The sequence below is a fragment of the Onychomys torridus genome, chromosome 2 (genome assembly GCF_903995425.1).
Source record: "Onychomys torridus chromosome 2, mOncTor1.1, whole genome shotgun sequence".
Classification (NCBI taxonomy): Eukaryota; Metazoa; Chordata; class Mammalia; order Rodentia; family Cricetidae; genus Onychomys; species Onychomys torridus.
The window spans coordinates 92,144,321-92,157,751 of NC_050444.1; the positions used below are offsets into that span (position 1 = coordinate 92,144,321).

At 36.8% G+C, this 13,431-nt stretch overlaps 1 protein-coding gene across 2 annotated transcripts in view; it reads left to right on the forward strand.

Annotated features, from left to right (window-relative positions):
• Kdm4c (lysine demethylase 4C) overlaps positions 1–13,431 on the forward strand; it is a 236,043-nt gene that overhangs the window by 130,511 nt on the left and 92,101 nt on the right. For both annotated transcript variants that reach the window (XM_036178197.1, XM_036178196.1), the window contains 4 exons: positions 1,092–1,408; positions 3,685–3,793; positions 10,101–10,282; positions 11,047–11,260. In XM_036178197.1, the coding sequence (XP_036034090.1) occupies positions 1,092–1,408; positions 3,685–3,793; positions 10,101–10,282; positions 11,047–11,260 (822 nt within the window). The remainder of the gene's footprint in view (positions 1–1,091; positions 1,409–3,684; positions 3,794–10,100; positions 10,283–11,046; positions 11,261–13,431) is intronic.

A 13,431-nucleotide genomic window follows, 5' to 3' on the forward strand; every position in this document is an offset into this window, starting at 1 on the left:
GTGTACCTAATTTTATTAGTTCTATCAGTTCTTTATATTTTGATCTGTAGGTTTTGAGACCTAAAAGGATACTTAAGTAGAAGAGTTGGCTTGAGTATCAGAGCTACTGTGTGATAGGTAGAAATGATGATGAGTTAGTGTGTCTGGGAAATGCTTTATAATATCTCATACCAGAAGACATTATTTCAAAGCATTGCCTCCAAACTATATGACAGTTAAAGAATCACATCTGCCTATGTTCAATCTCCTTCTCCATATTTTCTGTAGAACATAAAGGATTCATGTAGAAGAGGCTTTTTTTTTTTTTTTTAAATCTCTAGGGCTTTATGTGTGCCATTTATACACATTCTCTGAATTTCATTGTTTCTCCTGTAGCTGTTCTTAACAATATCTATTGGAAAATTTTCTACATATATTTCAAGGTGTTTATGCTTTGCTAAGTATTGTGAATGATCTATATATTGACATTATTATGGCTTAGAACCTACATTTAATCTTTGACTGCCTTGTCATTCAGGTTTTGTTTTCTTTCAGAAGTACGAACTTGGGGCTTAGAGAGATGGCTCTGCATTTAAAAGCATTCATTATTCTTATAGAAGACCTGGCACTTCACAACCATCTATGTAACTCAAATTCCAGGAGAGTTGACGTTCTCTTCTGGCCTCCCTGGTCACTAGGCACACACATTTAGTGCATTTACATACTTGCCAGTAAAACACTTACATATGCCTGCATAACAGTATTATTCAGAAAATAGAAAGGAAGTCTAAGATCTCATTGTAATGATACTGATTACTTTTCATGTTTATGGAAATTGAGGTGAACAATCAGAAAATATAAAATCAGCCAGGTGTGGTGGCACACAGTTTTAATCACAGTACTTGGGCGACAGAGCCAAGTGGCTCTCTGAGTTCAAGACCAGCCTGGTCCACAGGGCCCAGGAACCGTGTCACAAATTTTTTTTAAAAAAAGGAAAAAAAAAAAAAAAGAAATATATAATAAGTAATCCCTTGGTAATTGTTTAATTGCACTTAGTAGTAATGCAACATGATATGTATTGTTAGTCTTTTTTTTTTTTTTTTGCTCCTCAGGAAAAAGCTGTATAAGTTCACCAGTAACAAATGAAATACAACATGAAGATAACACAGCTGATGCTGTAACTTCACCATCTATGTCCATGGAGGCCTGTGACTTCATGCCATTTTCTAGTGACCAGGTAACAGGCAAGGAGTCACATCTTAAGAGTCTACGGCCGGAATCTCCCAAGGTGTCTTCCTCCCTGGCAGAAAGTAATACGGTATTGACAGAGGAAGAAGACAATGATGAAGAGGGCCATGGAAGTAACCTTGAACCTGGGGAAATCCCAGAAGCTCTTAGTGAAGAGCAAAATGGGCTCAAAGTTCCTAAGGTACATGTCAGTATGTATTTCTACTATGTTCATTGGGTAGTGGCCTGTATGGTGATAATAATGCTTTGTGAATACAGTATATTAGCCCCTGAAATCTTGCTTTAAGGCAGAAATGAACAGTATTTACATTTAGGAGTTTTAATCATATTTCATCAATGGAATAAGATTTTGGCAGATAATACTATGTGAGTTCTGGCTCACATTTTGATTCATTAATACAAAAAAAACCTTTTGGCCACATGTTGAGGTCTGATTTTTTTTTTTTTCACTTTATACTTTGAAAAAACAATATCTTTATTTGAAGCTAATACAGGCTTCTCTGCAAATAGTATACAGAGATCATTTATACTCAGTAGCTACTCTCCACAAATACTAATATTTGATAAGCATTAATTTGAAATCTTAATCATATTGATATTCAGACAGTTGTGATACAAAGTATTCCTCTCACCAGCCCTGTTATCGAGGCTGAGATAAATTGCCTCTTGGGTACTGTGTTCCTGACAATAGTAACTATTATTAAATCAATTTCGTACAGTCTTGGTTTAAACATCATGGCTCATATGATTAGTGTTTTCTTTGACTCTTCTTACTCAGAATATTATAGCTATATTTCTGGTCATGTTTATTCCCGTAAACAAACCTTTTACCACTCAGATAAGTTAAGCTCCCGATGCCAGTTTTATGGCTATAGCCTCCTCTCTGTATTTCTCCATTGTTCTCATTTACAGAATGACCAGTCCTTCAATTAGGAATGGGTCAGGTGAGCTAATGCCGCGCTAGCATTCTGAACCTCACCAGGGACTTCAGTTGTCTGTGAGGAGCTTCTTTGTCGTTTCAGATGGTAGCTGAACTATATGCTGACCTGACCAACCTGTTGATTGTTCCCAGTTAATACATCTACTATGAGTCTTTTCAAATCCTTTAGTAACAGGCATATTATTAAAAGACAGTAATTTCAAATTATCTTATTTTTTTAGTAGTCTTAAATATGTAAAATTTAATTAAAAAATTTGATCAATAGACTTGATCATTTTTTAAAATTTTTTTTAAAGATTTATTTATTTATTATGTATACAGTGTTCTGTCTGCACATATCCCTGCAGGCAAGAAGAGGGTACCAGATCTCATTACAGATGGTTGTGAGCTACCATTTGGTTGCTGGGAATTGAACTCAGGACCTTTAGAAGAGCAAGCAGTGCTCTTAACCTCTGAGCCATCCCTCCAGCCCCGACTTGATCATTTTCTAAATCACTGTGTGTTCTACACAAATATAACCATAAAAAATATGAAAAGTAAAAAGGGAAAGTGTCTCATAGGGGCTTAAAAATACCTTTCACAATTTAGTGACTTCAAAATAACAGGAATGTTTCATTGAAAATAATACCTTCTTATTGAACCTATTGCTTGCTCATTTCTCAATGGAGAAAGGAGTCCTTTATTCCATTTGGCTGGTTTTTCTTCTCTGTGAGGATAAAAGCTGGATCACTTGCCAAATATTCATGTGTGAATGGTGATACAACTTCACAATTCTTAATCCTTTTATGAGTGTATAATGGTGGACTTGGGCTAGTTTTAAAGGATCTTTGAAATTTTGATAATTTTTGATAAGCCTTATATGAAACACTATTTTTTTGAAGAAGAATTAACTCACCTCTTGGGAAAAAAAATGCTACCTCTTTTCCTTTACCTCCCCTTTCTTTCCCTCTCTGCCTCTCTCACTCTCTCCTTCTCTTCCCCCCTCCCTCAGCCTCTCTTCCTCTGTCTCTTTGGTAGTACTGTGGATGAAAACCAGGGCCTTATGCATGCTAGGTAAGTGTTCTACCATTGAGCTGTATCCTAGCCTATAAATCTGAATTAAAGTACTAATTTCTTAAAGAGTAAATAAGTACAAGATTTATTCCTCAACAGTGTTATCATTTTGAAGTAATTTTTTTCTGAAACAAATATTTATTAAGTCTAAAGAAACAGCTCAGTAAATAATGTGCTTGTTACATAAGCATGCAGAAAAGTTAGGCATGGCTACATTAGTCTGTAACCACTGTGCTGGGAGGTGGAAACAGTAGGAGGATCACTAGAACTTACTGACCAGCCACGCTAGTGAAGAGGTTCACTGACATCCTGTCTCAGAATATAAAACAGTGGTCTACATATTATGTCTCCCTGTCCTTGCTTACACACATGCACATACTAGACACATGGAAAAAAAACAAAAACCAAAAGGAACCAAACATTATTCATCGATATTTTTACCTCTTTTTTTGTTCTATAACCAGATAATAGAAGGACAGCCCAAAACTACTAAGAGTTGGCGCCATCCACTTGGTAAGCCTCCAGCCAGATCCCCTATGACTCTTGTGAAGCAGCAGGTAGCAAGTGATGAAGGTGAGTGCACACTATTATTCATCATCTTCTATAATAGATGACTTGTGCATTTAACTGTGATAAAAAATATTTCCATCTTGAAAGACTTGCTTCATATCCTTTTTGTTTTCTGGCTTTTCGAGACAGGGTTTCTCTGTGACACAGTCTTGGCTGTCCTTTACCTCACTCTGTAAGTTAAACCTGGCCTTAAACTCACAGAGATCCCCCTCCTCTGCCTCCTGAGTGCTGGGATTAAAGGTGCGTGCCACTACCGCCAGGCTCTGCTTCATATACTTATAACATTACTAGTACAAATATTTTGTTTCATATTTTAAGTCATTCCTGACACAGCCTGAGAAATTTCCAGAAGAATCACTTAAGATCATGACATATACGTGATGTCTGTACTTTTAACCTGAATCATTTAAATTCATAAAACCAGTAAGAAACCAGCACTTTTATATATATATATATATATACCGCAAATCACTGTGTGGTAGATCCCTGTCTTTGCTTGGTAGATTACTCTTGATGTGGCTTAATGTAAAACTACTTCTTTTTAAGTCACATATCCCAATGTAACATTTCCTTTTCTTTTTAATTTGTTTCCCCTTTCTCTATGTGATGTTTAGATGAGATATCTACAAAGTACATGGGACATGTATTTCTTACATTTCTAACTGACCTATTCAAGCAGTTTTTTTTTTTTTTTTTTTTTTGTAGAGTTCTTCTTTGAGGTAGTCTCCTTTTCTGATGGATATTATCTCCAGTCGCCTGACTCTGAGAATGTAGTGAAGGGAACACCATTATAGGGGGGGCTTGTTTAGATTAAATAACACTCACCAGAAGTTCAGCACCATTTTTCTGCTTACTATTTGTTATGATGTGTGTTTCTGTAAAAAAGTAAAGAACACGGTGGTGTACTTTCTTTAACAAAGAATAGCATTCTAGTTGAATAATAGAAATAAAGAGACACACTAGATGCTATTTCTATTTATTATCAGAATATACAGTTTTAATGTTTTGTTTCCTTGAGATAAATCACAGCATTTCAATCGAGACAGTTCTGAGACTTGATCCTCCTGTTTCATCTTTCCAGTTGCTAGGATTATAGATACTGTCTATGCTACATCAGTTTCTTCTCTATCCCGTTTTAGTTCATGTGGCAAAGCTGTTGTCCATTAAAGTTATTGTAACTGGAAGACAAATTAAAACAAGAATTTATATGAATCTCTGCAGGAAAGGGCCTAAACAGACTTCTAAGTAAAGCTTTTTCTCTAATGTGCTTTTCTTCCTAGAAACTTTTTTAAAATTTTTATTTATTTTAATAAAAGGTTTTTTGGTTGTTTTTTTTTTGTTGTTGTTATTTGTTTGTTTGTTTGTTTTTTCATTTTACATAAGAATCCCAGTTCCTCCTCCTTCCCCTTATCCCGTCCCCCCCCCCCAACCTTCCCCATTACATCCCCCATCCTCTCCTCAGAGAGGGTTAAGCCTCCTTTGGAGTCAAGGGTAAGGCCTCCTCCCTTGGGGAGTCAACAAAGTCTGGCAATACTAAGGTGAGGCAGGACCAAGCCTTTCCCTCTTGTGTCAAGGCTGAGCAAGGTACCCCTCCCTAGGGAATGTGTTTCAAAAGCCATTCCATGTACCCAGGATAAGTGCTGGTCCCACTGCCAGGGGCTCCTCAAACAAACAGATCTAGCCACATAACTTGTCACCCATATTCAGAAGGCCTAATTCGGTCCCATGCATATTCCCTAGTTGACAGGCCAGAATCCATGAACTCCCACCAGCTAGGGTCAGCTGTCTCTGTGGTTTTTTGACCTCACTTGCTGCTGTGATCCCTTTTCTCTCTCTTCTCTGAAGTCTAGGAGCTCAGAACAGTGCTTAGTGGTTTATCATTGCATCTGCTTCCATCAATTGGAGGGCCCCAGGAAGGGTAAACTGGGAGGGGAAGGGCATTGAAGGGGAGGGGTGAGGGATGGGAACAGGATGAACTGAGATGATGTAGTGGAGAGAGGGACAGAGAGGGAGAGTAATGAAAGAGATATCTTGGTAGAGAATCATTAGGGAGTTAGGGAGAAACCTGGTGCTAGGGAAATCCCTAAGAATCCCCAAGAATGACACGTAGCAATAATGGAGAGGATGCCTGAATTTACCTTCCCTTATAATTAATAGGAACTACCTTAATTGTCATAGAACCTACATCCAGTAGCTGATAGAAGCTTATTTTTATGTCAGCCATTGAGAATTTGGTGTATAGAGTTTGCAAATATATGAGTAACAAAGTTAACAAAATGTTAACAAAATTGTCTTAAGGGTTTAAGGTTAAGTATTTTTCTGAAACATTAGTAATTGTACTTTTTATTTGTTTGTTTTGTTTTTGTTTTTTCAAGACAGGGTTTCTCTGTGCAGTTTTGGTGCCTTTTCTGGATCTCGCACTGTAGACCAGGCTGGCCTGGAACTCATAGAGATCTGCCTGGCTCTGACTCCTGGGTGCTGGGATTAAAGGTGTGCGCCACTGCTGCCCAGCCAGTAATTAACTTTTTGTAACAGATGCATATATCAACATCTGTGAATTTATGAGAATTGAATTTTAAAACCATGTTTCCTGGTGACTAAAGATTTTTAAAAATCCAAAATGACAATGAAAAATTTTCTATAGCCTTAAATAAATTATTTATAGCATTGTTCACTCTTACTTCTTCCTTTGAATCTAGTAGTTTGTATCATTAGAAATAAGGGGATATTATCCTTGTCTAAATGAATTGAACATGCAGATTTAATCCTCATTTTGAACACACAGTTCCCAGTGCAGCTGGTTTTTGGGATTTTCTGCTGTACCAGCTCCTTTGGCGGTATTCATATTAGAATGTACCTACATTAGAATTTCTGAGAAATTAACTCTTTAAATATTGATTAGTGTCCTCTGTGGGTAAATGATCATTTTTTTATTGAATCTGTAGTGTGCTCCTCCTACAGAAAACTATAGAAGCAAAAGTACCAGAGTAATACTCAAATGTACCAAAATACACTTCATTTTGTATTGGCCAGCTTTTCCTGGTCATGGTGTTTGCTCTGGTGTGTGATTGATATACCAATGACACACCACTGGAGAAAACTGATTTTTTTCCCCATTGTCAGTGAGTATCAATTGCAAATAGCTTCTTGGTTAGGGATGGGACCCAGTGTCCATTTCTCCTTCTCAACTATTTTGAACATGAGCTAGTTTGGTCCTATGCATACTACCACAGTCCATGAATTCACATGTGCATCAGTCCTTTTGTGTCTGGAAGGTACTGTTCCCTTGGAATCATCCACCCACGTTGGATTTATTTTGAGTAGGATAAATGGTGTGTTCTATTCTTTTTATGTTCCCTGGACTTGAAAGAAAGAAAGAAAGAAAGAAAGAAAGAAAGAGAAAGAAAATGAGTTCAAAATGTAAATTTTTTTCAGAGCCTGTTTTGGGAGGAAATCTTTATCAAGTTCTATATATTCAATATAACTTTTCATGGTTTATTGAAATTTTTACGACTCCAGTGAGTATTGCTTTATATAAACAAGTGCCTTTTTTGTTGTTGTTGTTTTGTTTTGTTTTTCGAGGCAGGGTTTTTCTGTGTAGCTTTGCGCCTTTCCTGGAACTCACTTGGTAGCCCAGGCTAGCCTCAAACTCACAGAGATCTGCCTGGCTCTGCCTCCCGAGTGCTGGAATTAAGGGTGTGCGCCACTACCGGCTGGCTAACAAGTGCCATTTTACTGCTTTATAAAACCTTTATGATTCAAATACATCATTTTAATAGGTTTTAAGAAGCTAAGACTACCTAATTTTATAAGGTGGTATATATTTACCAGGCCTTGGTACGTGTACACACACACACACACACACACACACACACACACACACACACACTCCTTTTATTTAGTCATTCCAAACGTAATTCTAATGCTCACAAAAACAAAAAAAAAAACAACAACACAAACAAAAAGAAACTTTTTTTTATGTATTTTGGGAACTTCTAGGGATAGATTGAGCTTTATCCCTTTTTTTTTCCTCTTTCTGTCTCTCATTACATTTTATTTCTTTGTTTTGTTAGTGTGAATGTTTTGAACAAGTTTATGCCATAGTGACTATGTGTTCAAAAGATAATTTATAGGAGTCTGTTCTCTCTTTCCATCATGTGGGTCCAGGGATGGAAGTCAGGTCATCATGCTTGGAGACAAGTACCTCTATTGGCTTAGCCTTTTCACCAGGCCCATGTTTAATTCGTGGGAACGGGTTCCACAACATATATATGCACTGCCCTGTCTTAAACATCTCTGATGTTACTTCTTTTATTTTGGTGGAATAAGGTCTCTGCCCACAAAAGATACAAAAGTTACTGGGGTGCTAGTTTCAGAGAAAAAAACTAGTTTATATGAATTACTATGGCTTTTGCTATATTATCATTCAGATGAAAAATACATATGGGCTGTCATGCTTGTGTGAATGGCTTATTACCTAGTGAATTATCTCTGTACCTCATGGTAACCACTGTGACTACTTATTAATAAGCAGAATTTGAGAGCAGTTAGGTTATAAAAGAGTAGAACTAAATAAATCATAGTGGTAGAAAATTGGGAAGCAAAGTTAACTTGGAGTCATGTGGCTATGTTCATCATGGGAAGCGGGTGTGTATTTGTTTACTGAAAGCATTGGAGTTGGTATATAGGTATCTGCTCCCCAGCCTCATTCCTAGGGCATAGATGGGAGGTGAAAGGACTAGCCAAGAATTATGGCAGTGTTTACATCATGTCCTCCTTTGAGTCTGTCATTCTCCTTATCTCAGTAGTCCTCTGGGGAAAATTTAAGGAAGGGAAAAATGAGAAAAGGTAGGTTATGTTTAGAGAATTCAGAGACATTGTAGATAACCAAGCCATGTAATTATCATTATTTATATTAGTACCCTAATGTTCTTCCTCATAAGCACCACCATCCTGGTGGAATAGCCATCTTTCGTTGCTCACATGTAGGGCAAGCAGCTTCAATGTGCATAGTGCTAATTATGTGAGTACTTGACTTTCCAATGGGGACTAGGTCTCCGTGTATTCCCAGACTTGACTTGGATCATGATGGTTCTTTGAAAGCCTTACAGTTTAAAGATAGGTCCTCCTGGATAGTTACCTGCCAATTTAAAGTATGGTTTCTCCAAGGAATCCATTAGCTAATTCTTACTTTTTTGCCCTACTTCAAGCCCCAGTAGAGAGGGTAAGGGAGAGGGTACAGACATACCCTCAGTCAGTTACAGGAAGCTATAAGCCATGAAAGAAAGTCAAAGGAAATGCTGAATGCCATTCTCCTAGTCTTTCATGTTCCCATAGGCTGTCATCAGGCCTTTCTTGGGAGCTTTGCCCCCATTTTGAAATAGTCTATGAATAAATAGCATAGCACTCCCTAGTGATTTACTAGCTGTTGCAGCCATTGATCAGAGTTCAGAGTATAACCACAGGTTGTTGTGTCTTTAGAAAAATAAATCAAACTGGAAATGAATGATGATTGAAATAGAGATATTTTATTAAAGAAAATGGCCATTGACTAGATAACCCAAAGAAGACAAGTCTTCAGAGCTACAGGCCATCAGTGTCATGAATCTTTCTTTAGGAGGTTATTTACAAAGCCCTTTTGCTTGACTTTGGATATTATAGGGCTTTTCTCACACATGATCCGTTTTCTATTTATATATGTATGTAGTCCTAATCGGGACAAGCTTCCAGTCTTTCTTTAGGGTAGCTTCTTCTACCTTTCAAGTTTTATGCCTCTTTTTCTATAATGTACTTTAATGTGCCATAATGTCCATATTATAACAATTATTTTATTTTCTACATTATAGGCACTTTATAAATGCCATGGATTCTTAAATTTAAAATATCAACCTAATTAAATTCTAATGATAAGCTTTTTCTGAACTATTTACTATATTAAGTGGAGAAAATGAACGTATTAATAAGGGAGTCACTAGCTTAGTCATCTTAAACATGTTAACCATATGGGTAGTTTTGCAGTGTAAGCTGAAAAGATGAAATGATGGAGTTTAAGGAGGGATTGGTTTAATTTTTTCTAGCAGAAAGATAATAGCTGATAAAGAAAATTTCTTTTATGACCCATGTTCTGATCTGATCTCCTCTTCCAAGGCTGGAGAATATGACAGAAAAACACAATTAATTGTTTCTTTCAGAATATAGTTGGTAAAATAGGCTTAGTATCTGGCATTGATTTCACAGAATAATCTGTTAACAGGGTGATATCTTTTTCTGAGTCTTCTGCTCATTACATTTTCCTCTTTTCTTTCTCAAGAGTCACCTGAGAGTCTAACCATTGATGAAGAAGTGGAAGAAACGGAGTCCTGGGCAAAGCCTCTCATCCACCTTTGGCAGACCAAGTCTCCTAACTTTATGGCTGAACAGGAGTATAACGCAGCTGTGGCAAAAATGGAACCACATTGTGCAATTTGCACTCTGCTCATGCCATACTACAAGGTAGTTTGGAGTGTGGCCGTCAATGTATTATTATACTGCTGTACTTAAGGGCTTGTGCTGGGATGTTTTTTGTTTGTTTTTAGCAGTTGTTTATATTTGCATATTTTAGAAACCTTTAATTCTAAATCCAGTTCTTTTACTAAAAGGCATCAAACTTCTAACCCAAAGCCTGGAAACAAGATATTTCATAGAAAAAACATATACTTGGTATCTTTTTAAAATTGAAAGTAATACTCTTCAGTAATTTAGATATCAGTGCCCAGTCCTGATTTTTGTCTTTTTCACCTTTCCATATGAAACATGCAAAAGACACATCCAGGGCTCATTACAAACTGTGTATCTGTTCACTGCCATCAGCTAACTGTGCTTGGTGGTTCCATCGTTATTCCATGTATGGCATTCTGACAGCATCTCAGCTCAGACACGAGTATATTCTTCAGCATACACACAAGAAACAGATCTTGAATCGAAGCATTGATAAAATGGTAGCAGTGCTGGCTGGCAGTGGCGCACATCTTTAATCCCAGCACTCGGGAAGCAGAGCCAAAGTGAGATCCAGGACAGGCACCAGAAAAACTACACAGAGAAACTTTGTCTGAAAACAAAATAAAACAAAACAGAACAACAGCAACAAAATGCTAGCAGTTGAATGAAAGAAAACAACAAGTTGTAATTTAGTGGCTAGAACAGGTGTAAGTGAATCAGTGAATAAAAGCTGAACTCTTTTGTGTCTTTCACTCAAGTGGATATGTTATCTTTTTCAGCCTGAGATCAGCAAAGAAGAAAATTATTCTAGATGGGAGACAACAGTAAATGAAGTAGTTAAATCTGGAAGAAAGACTAAACCCATTATTCCAGAGATGTGTTTTATTTATAGTGAAGAAAATATAGAATATTCCCCCCCTAATGCCTTCCTTGAAGAGGATGGGACAAGTCTTCTGATTTCCTGTGCCAAGTGCTTCGTGCGGGTTCATGCAAGTAAATAAATCTATGATTTTTCCGGTCCCTGGACTTTCAGTGTTGTATATAGCCCCTACAAATCACCACATTGCAACCAGTCAATTCACATGTCAACATTCTTCTCTGTGCCAAGATCTTGTAACCTAAGCTGTTCAGGAGGTTGCTACATAAGCCAGTCATGTCCTTGTGTTTCTACCTCTGAAATGCTGGGGTTGCAGATGTGTACCACCATGTCTGGATTTATGTGGTAGTGAGATTGAGCCCAAGACTTTGTGTATAGTAGGCACAGTCGGGCATTAGAGCTACATTCTAATCTTGTTGTTGATATTCTTTTTTTTTTTTTTTTTTTTTTTTTTTTTGAGACAGTGTTTCTCTGTAGCTTTGGAGTCTGTCCTGGACTAGCTCTGTAGACCAGGCTGGCCTTGAACTCACAGAGATCCACCTGCCTCTGCCTCCCGAGTGCTGGGATTAAAGGCGTGCGCCACCAACGCCCAGCTGTTGATATTCTTAATGGCTTCTTTTAAGATTATGAATAGATAGTCAGTCATCCTTTGCTCTACAGTTTTATGAGGCCTCAGTGAAAAGAAGGTATGGGTATTTTATTGTCAGGAGTCCAGGTGATATATCATCATGGGGTCCCTTCACTTGTTTGAATTTTGCATTTTAATGATACAGATTGTGAAATTTTAATTTAAATATTTAGTATTGATTGAAGACCATTTTCATGATTTTTTAGAATCATTTTGTACACTACAAGAATTAGTATATTGAATTAAATATTTTATTACAACTCTAATTCTTAAGTATTTCAACATTCCTAATTTTACTCAATTACATTTATCTGTGTTGGGGGTGTTGTTGGTTTTTCCTTTTATCTTTTATTAGTTGGGGCCAAACAAGAGCCTCATGTGTGCTAAGTGTATGTTATGCTACTGAACCACATCGGAAATTCTTAATCACACAATCTTTTTTCACATTTTATTTATTATAATTTTGATATATGCATAAATATTTTGCCTATATGTGTATATATATATATGCGCTCTATATGAGGAGTTGGTACCTAGGAAAGTCAGAAGAGGGCTTTCAGTCTTCTGGAAACTGTAGTTATAGCTAGTTGTGAGCTACAATATGGATGCTGGAAATCAAATCTGGATCTTCTGCCAAAGCAACAAGTTCTCTGAAGAACAGTAATAGCAATCTTTTTATGCTGATTCAACTTTGTAAGATATACATATATATGTATGTATATTATTTTACCACACATTTATATATATATTCAAAATCACAAGCTCTACAATCTCACGATACTAATTCCATAAAGATGATTGATTTTAGCTTTTGGTTTGAGTTGGTTACCTGTGGCATGGTTTTCTTTGATTAATTACGTTTCTAAGATTTTCTTTTTCTGGCTCTATTATCACATTTTGGTGTTAAAATTACTCATTTATCTCTTCCAAACTCTTCTATTTCAGGAATTAAAGATACTGTGCCTCTCCCCCAACTCCCTCTTTGCTTTCTCTTCCATTTGCCCTTCTCTTCCTTTCCCATCCTTGTTTCCAAATCTCTTTCTAAGGATTTTTCTCTGTAGGCCAGGCAGACTTTGTACATGCTGTATTCTTCTGTCTCAGTATCTCAAATACTGGTATTATTACATAATATATTTAATTTTATTGATTTATTTGCTTATTTCTTGGTGATATCCTAACCCAGTAATATGTGCTTCTTGTTATTATGCAATTTCTACAGATATTTGCACTACCTGTCATCTTTACACTTAGCCCTGGCATTGACTTGTAAACATTGAATTGAAAGCAGACTTTCATTGCCAGTTGTGGACCGTGCAGCCTTTGCCCCAATCACTGAAATTTATGTCAAACTTCATTAACTTTCTCCCAAACAACTTCATGAGTTGTAATTTATTTTGAATACTTATGCATGACTGACAATATTAACATGACAGTTTAGAAATTTTATTTTTATCTATGCAAGAATTATCTGTCTAATGTTATTAATGTGTACACTCTCAAGCTTGGTGTGCTTGTGCACCTCTTGTCCTAGTTCTCAGGCAGCTGTGACAAAAGTTTCATTCAATCTGCACTGTGTCGCAAAAACCCCTATTAAAGATTCCAAGTAAATAGGCTTTTTAGGTGATTGAGTAGGCAAAAGCACTTGCTTTGCAAACCTGA